Genomic DNA, 10,515 nt, shown 5'->3' with positions numbered 1-10,515 from the left:
ATACCAATCCCCTCTGTGCCTGAGGCAAACAGCTTAACTCTTCTGCCTTAGTTTCCTCATCTATAGTCCTTACCCCCCAAAGGGTTGTGAGGATCAGTTGTCTGTACGGTACACTGAAGATTAGAAGTACTGTGTAAGTCCTAATATTTTCTAGGACTCCACACACAAGAGCATGTATTTTTTCCATAGTTTACACAGGGTTTCAGTTCCATAATCCCTGTGAAAGAAAATTATTAGTTTCTTCTTTGGAATGCTCCCTTCAGATCACCAGCCATAGAAAAGTGCCGTGAATATGTCTTTTACAAATGTTGATGAAAGCCACAGAACTCACCTTGCTGTCATAGTACTTCTCTCGTTTGTCAGTGAGGATGGAGCGAATGACATTGCCTGAATATTCAATCACCATCTCACCTGCATCGATGTTCCTTTTGCAGAATAGGCCCCGGCCATGGATGGGAGACCTAGTAAAAAGAAACAAGAGAAGAGAATATATCAAACAATGCAACTGGATCATGTTGCATTAATTGAAGATCAGAAAATCTTAGCATATAGGTAACTCTTCATCAAAGGGACGAAGGGTTTGACTCTCTTCATTGTGTTTCTATCATATGCAGCTAACCAGAATAGTTCTAGCTTCCCATCCACCCCAAAAATAAATGCCTGAGCTATCACCAAGGTGAGCTGGCAGGAATAAGTGGTTTGTACTGAGGATCAGCTTTTTAAAGATTTGACCTGAAAACAAAGAGGGGGAAGAAACGAAGGGGGAGAGAACTCTTTTCCCTCAACATTCCAGTTGGACTTTAGAAAGAGCTTTCAAATTTTTAATCTCCCTCTGCCCCTGAGACAGAGTTAAAACACCAGAGTAAAACCATACCTGTAGACACCAACTGCCTCCTTGGAGGTCTTCTTCAAATGTCGGAATCGCATGGGCATTGGCAGATCCATACTGGTTGCCCTCCTAGAACAAAGAGACACTGCTAAGTGATCACCTTCATTCGAGAGCCCATGCCAAATATTTGTTGGTATCGTTTCAAAGATATTAACATTTAGCCACCGTGACACTGCAGCCCAATGCCACTGAGAAAGCAACCAAGATTAATACAGTGTATTTTTTATGGAAATATTATAAAGCTGTTCTTAATTCAACCTCAGATCTTAGACAAACTCCTTACTGCTAACCAGCTCTCCTCTTCTGCAAATTTAATGTAAGTAATCTCTTTTTCCTGATCAGAACATCCTGCGGTAGCATGGAAACAAATTAGAGAGGGGCTGGCCTCCTTCAGTAGCCGCTCCCCTGCTAATGCAGGTTTGTCCTCTACAATATATTTTCCAATATTTTGTACATTTAAAGTTTTAACACCACACCTACCGGTGCAAGAGGTAAGATCAAAATATTTGCCTTTTTTTCTTAGCACACCCTTCCCTTTTCCCTTTATGGAGACAAATTCAGTTGCATACCGAGCCGACTTCAGCTGCACTTCCTCCTCTTCCTCATCATTGGGGTTGTATTCTGGTGGCTGTCGGTGTTTAGAAGCAAGGAAATTGAACATATCAAATGCTGACTTCCTGGAGGACAAAGAACAGGTGTATTACTGACAAAGTTAGTTTTCAACAGTATGTTGACTGCTGCAAGGGCTGTGTGTGTTTGCTATTCTACTACTTCTCTGGCCTATTTTTCATTGTCCTTCTCAGTGATTCACGCTCACCTCAGATTCTGATCACAGCTCTGTAAGGCAGCAACATCAAATCCACATAGTTCTTTAGGACTGTTAATGGCAGTGGTAAAGTGGGCAGTCTTGTTAATTTCAATTTCCTACTGCTTGCCTTGGCAAAGCTAAGAGCAACAGAAGAAGCACTAGAGCTGCATGCAGACTCAGGACACTACAGGCCATCAATTTACATTTAGAAGGTACCATTAAAGCTATAATCTTTTACTTAAATTCTGTAGAAGTTTACAGTTTATGCCCCCTCACTTGCCAGGTCTTTTAGGCCTGGTCTACACTGGCAATGGAGGTCGATGTAACGCCGCTTACGTCGACCCCTAAAGTATGCATCTCCACTGGCATGCAAGTTCCGCTGATCTAAATCGAGGTAAAAGTTGACTTAATAAAACCATCTCCGCAAGTGGCGTAGCGCTGAAGTCGAATTCCATGAGTCACATTTGCGTCAGTGAAGGCAGAGCGCAATGTAAATTGATGCCATTGGCCTCCGGGAGGTATCCCATAATGCTCTGTTATGACTGCTCTGGACATTCGTGCTCTGCTGTAATGTGGCCATGTAAACAGGAAATAACTCCTCCCCCTCAAACCTTGGGAAAGTTTGAATGACCATTTCCGGTTTGGACAGTATGGCGAGAGCTTTGTAGCTGAACCACTCATGGCAACTACACGGCCCAAACACACTCCAGCATGGAGTCGACCTGAGGTCTTGGATATCACCGGTCTGTGGAGTGAAGTCTGTTCTGGTGCAGTTCCAAGGCAGCAAAAGAAATTTAGATATCTACGAGAAGATATCTCGTGGCATGTTGGAGAAGGGGCACAACAGAGACGCGCAGCAGTGCCCTGTTAAGATCAAAGAGCTGAGGCACACTTATCAGAAAAGTAGGGAAGCTAAAAGACCTTCTGGCTCCTCGCCCAAAACATGCCGCTTTTACCAGGAGCTGAATGCGATTCTCAGCGGTGACCTCACCACTGTGCCGCCAGGCAGCGTCGATACCTTCGCAGAATCCCAGTCAGAACAAATGACGACTCTATGGACAAGGAGGATGAGGAGAGCAGGGTGCAGGAAAGCAGGGTATCTGTTCTCCCTGAGAGCCAGGACCTGTTCGTTACCTCAGAGCAGCCCTGCCACACACACAGGACAGAGGGACTGATTGAGAGGTTGTGGAAGGCACATCTGGTGAGTGTGTGGGGCAACTCCCAGCTGGACTGGTTATGCTCCCAGTCCAGCTTCTTAAAAGAAGTTTGTGTTTTTGAGGGGATGGACTTCCTGGGTGTTGCCAAATTTCAGTGGAGGGTTACTCCCGGAACACACTATTTATGTGCAGAGGTATGCTCTGAGAATCCCCTGTGGATGTGGATATCTCAAGGAAACTTTCATGTAGGCAATCTGTAATCCTTGGCAGAAGGTTTCTGGGGAGGGCAGCCTTATTTCTTCCACCACAGTAGGAGACTTTACTCTGCCACTCTACTATTAAATGAGCAGGCATCATCGCGGAACACAGCATAGCAGCATAAGGGCCAGGTCTGTACCCCGATGCTTGCAGCAAATCTTCTCTTTCCACCTGCGTTACCCTCAGGAGACTGATATCACACATGGTCACCTAGGGAAGATGGCGCAAGTTTAAAATACCCAACCAATACAGTCACTCCGTGTTATTCCTCTGCCATGTCTGGTGTCCCTGGTGCCTCCCCAAAACAACTCCTAGTCACAGTATTGTTGCTAAGGGTCAGGACACTGGTTGCCCTATGTTTTCTGCTGCTAGACTTCACCCACAGTGTCCTCTAATCTGTTTTGCCCACCTCCTCCCAAACCTGTCCATGGGATGTTACAGGGGAGCCCGCTGATCCCTCTCTTTGCTCAAGTGTGGATTGTGAATTTTAGTGCTAATTAAATCTCTCCATAATGGATGCAAGGGCCCCTTGCTTACCATGTCTGGAATGCCACTCCGACCCGTCTGCTACTTAGAGTGGAATGCAGGTCTGGCTTAGCCTTGTGAACATGAAGGGAAGTTCTTTTTACATTGTAACATTTCTTTTACTACTTTGGGTCAACTAACAATGGCACTTCGTGCTTTGCTTTTCTTACAGTTGACACTTTGGCCTTCAGCCCACCTTTCAGAACTCCTGCTGAAAGACTTCCCCAGATTCGGAAGCAGAAAAGAAAACGTAGGATAACATGTTTAGTGAACTAATGAACACCTCCACGGCCGCTGACACAGAGCTCAGAGCCTGGAGGATGTCCTTGTCTAGTTTTTCAGATATGGACATGGAACACAGAAGATCAGCACAGGAGCAGGAGCGTGATATGCAACAGGAGATGTTGCGTATTATGAAGGATCAGTCCGACATACTGAGGCACGTGGTAGAGCTCCAGGAAGAGCAGCGGCAGGACAGACTCCCTCTGCAGCTCCTCCAAAACGCTCCACCGCCTAACACTTTGTTTTCAGCTCCCACCCCCCCAGCGATCTAGGAGAAGGCTGAGCAGGATGCAGTATGTGCTGCACTCCACACCAGTGGAGGCTAGCAGAAAGACATGATGGCCCCTTTAAGAACTGCACGCAACCACAGTTGCTTGCACAGTGACACTTTACAATGTTAACTTATCCTCCTTTTCTCCCATTGAAACGGGTCACAAATAAAACTTTGCAGCTTTAAAAAACATCTGTCTTTATTCATTCAGAGCTTGGGCAGGGAAAGCAGGGGAAGGCTGCTGGTGCGAGGGTGGGGGATGGGAAAGAGAAAGGCAAAGCAGATGTACATTGCTGCAGTTCATTGCAAAACGGATTTCTCAATGCTTCCCAGAGGCAAAGCGCTCCGTGGTTGGCTCTGAGTATAGTGCTGGAATCTGGCTGCTCAAAATTTGTGGCCAGCCTATCAGCCTCCACGGCCCAACCCTGGGAGAATTTTTCACGCTTTGTTTCACACAAATTATGGCGCACATAGCATGCAGCTGTAACTGTTGGGATGTTCTTTTCACTGATATCAAGCCTAGTTAGTAGACATCTCCATCTGGCCTTTAAACACCCAAATGCACGTTCCACCACTATTCTGCGCTTGCTGAGCCTGTTATTGAAATGCTCCTTCTCGCTGTCCAGGTGCCCGGTGTAGGGCTTCATTAGCCCAGGGAACAAGGGGTAGGCAGGATCCCCCAGCATCACTATTGGCATTTCCACATCCCCAATGTTTATTTTTTCGTAAGGGAAGAAAGCGCCCACCTGCATCTTATTGAACAGACCCGAGTTCCTAAAGATGTGCGCGTCATGCACCTTTCCTGACCACTCCACACTGATGTCAGTGAAATGTCCCTTGTGATCCACAAGGGCCTGCAACACAATTGAGAAGTATCCCTTCTGGTTTATGTACTCTGTAGCAAGGTGGTCAGGTGCTAGGATAGGGATACATGTGCCATCTATTGCACCCCCCACAGTTTGGGAACCCCATTGTGGCAAACCCGTCCATTATGTCCTGCACGTTTCCCAAAGTCACTACCCTCCATAGCAGAAGTCTATTAATGGCCCTGCACATTTGCATCATAGTAGCTCCAACGGTGGATTTACCGACTCCGAATTGATTCCCAACTGACCAGTAACAATCTGGGGATGCCAGCTTCCACAGAGCAATGGCCACTCGCTTCTCCACTGTCAGAGCTGGTCTCAAGCAAGTATTCACGTGCTTCATGGCTGGGGACAGCTCCACACAAAGTTCAAAGAAAGTGACCTTTCGCATACGAATGTTCTGCAGCCACTGGTCATCATCCCACACCTTCATAATGATGCGATCCCACCAGTCTATGCTTGTTTCCCGGGACCAGAACTGGTGCTCCATGGACTGAAGATGATGCATGACAGCCTGCAGCAAACAGGAATTGTTTCGCTCTGTGGCTTATAGCAGGTTGGCCTCCGTAACATCGTTATTTTCTGTGCTGCAGGTCCTGGCTCACCTTTGAAAATACTGCAGGATAAGCCGTGAGATATTTGTGATGCTCATAATGATAGTGCAGAGCTGAGCAGGCTCCATGCCTCTCCGGCAACAGCGTGCGCACGGCATAGAGAAACGGCGCAAAAAAACATTTGCAGTTTGTTTGGGACAAGAAGGGACGGGGAGGAAACACGTTGCATCATGGAAAGATAATAAGCTTCCCAAAAGCCTCCGTGGCCAGTTGCACTGTGGGATAGCTACCCATGGTGCATTGCTTTGAATGTCAACCCTAGCATGGTGAGTGGGGACGCAGAGCCCAATGCAAGGAGTGTGGTGTGATCACGCTCCTGTGACTTCTACAATTCAATGGGTGAAAGCTGATTTACTTTAAATTCACTCTGCAGTGTAGACATACCCTTACTCTGGCAAGTGGACTTGTCAAATCCCACTCATCACAAAGCTCACACTTACCTCAGGTGGACTTCAGCCCTAGCAGAGCCATGGGGATTCAATGGGGGTTCATTGGTCTCCTCTGGTTTGTGGAACCTAAATTTGTAGTTGTGGCAATGCTTTGCTCCATAAAGCTGCTCAATCAGGAACACAACAGCATCATGGATAATCCCCAGCATCCTCAACCCATTCACACCTAAAACAACAACAAAAGGAAAGGGTAAGAAACCAGGCATCAGTGAAGACAGGTAGCCTGGAAGATAAACCAGCCCATTGGAAAGCAGTGGAAGCTCCTGCCAGAGCCCTGCATTAGCTAGTTGGTTTGATTTCTAATGAGAACTTAAAATAAAATTATTTTGTTTCAGTTTATGCATCAAGACATATCCCCAGTTCAGCAACCAGCAGATGAACTAAAACCATGTAGGACAGTAGCTTTTCCAGAACGATTACGGTGGTCAGAATGCTAACTCCTACAGCAGACTTATGAACTATGCCTAACTCATCATAAAACACATTGGAGCTCATAGGGTAAATCTGGGCATTCCTCTTGTATACCATGCAGTTACGTTAGTGACTCAGACTTTAAGGTCAGAAAGGACCATTTTGATCATCTAGACTGACCACCTGCACATTGCAGGCCACAGAAGTTCACCCACCCATCCCTATAATAGATCCCTATCCTCTGGCTGAGTTAACGAAGTCCTCAAACCATGGTTTAAAGATGTCAAGTTACAGAGAATCCACCATTTACAATAGTTTAAACCTGCAAGTGACTTGTGCCCCATGTTGCACAGTAAGGCAAAAAAACCCCACAGTCTCTGCCAATCTGACCAGGGAGAAAATTCCTTCCTAACTCCATATATGGCGATCAGTTAGACCGTTAGCATGGAGGAAGACCACCCACAAGCCAGGCATCTGGGAAAGAATTCTCTGTAATAACTCAGAGCTCTCCCCATCTAGTGTCCCATCACCAGCCATTGGAGGTATTTGCTGCTAGTAGTCACTACATGCCATTGTGGGCAGTCTCACCTGAAGTGAGGAGATTTCTGATCATACTATATTGTTAAACAACTTCACGTCAGAGCTCCAGGATACATCTAAAGTAGTGCTATTTGTGAAACTAATACGCAAAAATAAAAACATCAAATAGGCTCAGGTGGCTAGCCACTATACATTAAGAGAAGTAACAATTAATTCTCTTATTTGAAAAAGAAGCAAAATGGCCTACACTTTTGTACAATAAAACCACAATATTTCACAGCAAACGTAGCTTGCTCAGTGGGTCAAACACTTATTATTGGATCAGGTAACGAGAGAAAAATCACTGACGCCATCATTCTCATATACAAGTTACTTTTGCCACAATACATTGGAGCTTTTTACTTCTGCAAACACTGAGTGTTGCCTCTGCTTAAATCAAAATATTTGCTGCCAAAAATGTTTCTCCTTTAAAGAAGTGAGCTATCTATATGCAACTGCCCTCTTTCTTCTCAAGACTCTACTCGTTTGACCATTTCTTCATGAAATGGGTTTATCTGCTCTCAAAATACACTTGCTGGCAAGGAAGAAACAACCTCAGTTCTTGGCATTACCTGCAAATGAGAGCTGCTTCAGACGGGCATTGGAACGAGCTTCTTGAACTTTATCAGTCAGTGATTTCCAGGCATCTGCAATCAGAGAATGGAAGACAAAACAATCAAAGAAGAGTTACATCTATCAGACATGCTCTGTATGTCTCTTGATTCTCTCCTCATTCAGCCAAGTCTGCAGTAATACAACCAACAGTCCACAGAGTGTGCATGTATGCACATGTGCATGCACACAGTACCTATGAGCATCTAGAAGAACATTCATGTGGCAGTGTGAAATTAAGCCAAGTGGCAAATATGAGAAGTGCAGTCAGTAGCGATAAACCCATACTCTTCATGTAGTTGAAGACTTTTTGCCCTCTCCAAAATAACTCATTGGAGCACAGGCAAATAAGTTGCTTTAGCAATGATTTCTGATAACAAAATTTAGATGCCCTAATGCCTGTTCCGTGTTAATTATTTGCTTTGTCCCACCACTACTTTATATACAACAACACTGCTGGTCAGTGGATTCAAGACAAAAGTGGGACAATGCAGACATTCAACACAAAGCAGGCACTCTGGCATTGGATTTGATTCCAAAGTTTTATGTCTAGGAGAACACAAGTCTATTCTGAAGAAGTTTGTTACAGAGATCAAAATTCCTCAAAAAGCATCTTTTGTTTTTAACCTGTGGCAACGAAAGCTCGAAGAAAGTTGCAACCACTAATCATTGTCCTCACCTTCAATACTTTCTGCACAGATCTGAAAACCATCATCACTTGAGATCTCAAAAACTAGCCCTTTCTTTGCCTTCTTCTCACCAAGGCTCTCTTTCCTCTTTTGTTCTTGCTGCAACCAGAACATAAGTGGGGAGCTGAAAGTGCTTTCCTCCTCCTCAGGAGCTTTGGATCCTGGAAGACAGACCAATATGAAGATACAGTTGGGCAGAATGAAATTCTTATTGTATCTCCCACCACCAAATAAACAGACACCTAATGGTGAAGTGAACTTGTCCCTGATTTGAACAGTGGATGATTATTTCTAATTAGAAGCCACCAAAACGTAAGCAAAATTCCTAGTAAGATCTGCCTCCTTTTCCAGTGTGCCCAGTTTACTTCCTAGTTTTGAGATCATTTTCATGCAAACCAACCCACGGTTGCTTTAGAGGTTAATACAATCAGTACAATTTGTAATACAATTTAACATCTATCCCTGTACGGAGGGCAGCATACATTAGTAGTAGTAGTAATCAGATACACAGTTTCAGCAGAATTCATATCCACATGCAGGCATGTGGATCCAACCAGAACAATTCTGATAATGAAATTAAGCAACTTGTCAAAGCTTCACAATAACGGACTAGCTACTGAACCACCTACACCATCAGTGACAACAGTAATTATAACATGGGAAAACAACAAGTCTCTCCATGAAGCATACTCCAGGGGAGCTACTACAGGAATATCAATTTCCGGTGATGAAGAACAGAAAGAAAACTGCAGCTAGTGGGACAACAGCTTCACCACCACAGTTTTAATTCCATTCTCTGTACATAGGCACTGGGGTGATGAGTAGACTTTAAACTCAATTCCCAAACCACGTCAGTTTGTTTTCTAAAGTCTAAAATGTTCTGGAGCTCTCATTTCCTCATCAAAAACTGAGGTCCTGAGCATGGGTTTTACATCCATTTAGAAGGTGGAATCCAGATTACACCACAACATGATAGCATAAAAATAAAACCTGCAAGTTTCTACAACTAGGACCAGAAGGTATAACTGCTATCCATGCAATTTACATTACTGTGACCGGAACAAGACTCCCTCCAAAAGGAGCAGAAAACAATACACCAGCTACTAAGAGTTCTTTAAGGAGAGGTCAAATGTGCAAGTGACTCTATATAGTTCAACACCAGAGACTGCCAAGACACTGCATTATTGGCAGAAGTGACATACCTGCATTTTCTTGATCATTTGCTATGTTCTGCACTGGCTGTGGCTCTGTAAGAACTGCCGTTTGCCTTGGGGAAAAGGAAAAAAAATGAAATATAATGCTTGGCAACACATCACCCCACAGATGGCAACTCTTTTTTTTTTTTTTTTTTTTTTTTTTTTTTTAAATACAGCTGAAGTGTCTAACCAATTGGGGATGTTTGTTTGTTTGTGTTTTACAGGGACAATGTCAACGAATGTTTTTAAATTGATTAAATATAAAAAGTTCTAATTTCTAATAGAACATTCTTTAAATAATAATTTTTCCAGATAGGTTTATAAGGGTTTCAGTTCCCCTGTAGTTGTTTATAAGGATCCTTTCAGAAAGGGAAAAACTGACTGTGCAAGAGAACAGTGAATCAAACTGCATGCCTGTGACTGAAAGCACCACTGTATTCACACTACACAGTACCTTAATAATCTTTGTACAAAATATGCCTTGTGAAGTATCATTTGAAAACCATAACTCATTGGACAATATCATCATGGTAGCAACATTATATGTAAATTTATGAAACCCTCCTTTGTGATATTAGCACATGTTCAAAGTCACACAGTCATAACTAGGCAAAAGTTTGTAAACAGGCCTATCCTAAACAAAGGAATGTGTTTACCTCAATTTACAAATAAGCAGTAAACAGGGTCCTCAAGACAGCAAGGGGGAAAATGGCAGGAAACAGGGCAAATCTGCATTTCAACAAACAGGGGAGAAAAAAAGAGCCTGGAGCTTCCTTCACCACCAGAGGTCACCTGCTTTACTGTTGGAATAAACTTTGATTTGAAGGATCCACTTAAAAGACTAACTGGACTATAAAAGTGAGGGACCAAACCACCTCAAATCATCTCTCTTCCACCTAAGAAGAAAAA

At 43.9% G+C, this 10,515-nt stretch overlaps 1 protein-coding gene across 3 annotated transcripts in view; it reads right to left on the bottom strand.

Moving 5' to 3' along the window:
* The window catches only part of KMT2A (lysine methyltransferase 2A), an 83,243-nt gene that overhangs the window by 5,996 nt on the left and 66,732 nt on the right, over positions 1 to 10,515 (bottom strand). The window contains exons 29-35 of one of the 3 annotated variants that reach the window (XM_067566306.1): positions 9,613 to 9,677; positions 8,401 to 8,571; positions 7,682 to 7,756; positions 6,111 to 6,285; positions 1,459 to 1,566; positions 875 to 958; positions 332 to 461 (exon numbers count right to left, since the gene is read on the bottom strand). In XM_067566306.1, the coding sequence (XP_067422407.1) occupies positions 332 to 461; positions 875 to 958; positions 1,459 to 1,566; positions 6,111 to 6,285; positions 7,682 to 7,756; positions 8,401 to 8,571; positions 9,613 to 9,677 (808 nt within the window). Of the gene's footprint in view, positions 1 to 331; positions 462 to 874; positions 959 to 1,458; positions 1,567 to 6,110; positions 6,286 to 7,681; positions 7,757 to 8,400; positions 8,572 to 9,612; positions 9,678 to 10,262; positions 10,336 to 10,515 lie in introns of those variants that run through there. The other 2 variants (XM_067566314.1, XR_010923294.1) reach the window with 2 other exon arrangements.

This window comes from Emydura macquarii, unplaced genomic scaffold (genome assembly GCF_026122565.2).
Source record: "Emydura macquarii macquarii isolate MOO-44397 ecotype Brisbane River unplaced genomic scaffold, CSIRO-AGI_Emac_v2 contig_312, whole genome shotgun sequence".
Taxonomy (NCBI): Eukaryota; Metazoa; Chordata; order Testudines; family Chelidae; genus Emydura; species Emydura macquarii.
This window is presented reverse-complemented; position numbering and strand designations above follow the sequence as displayed.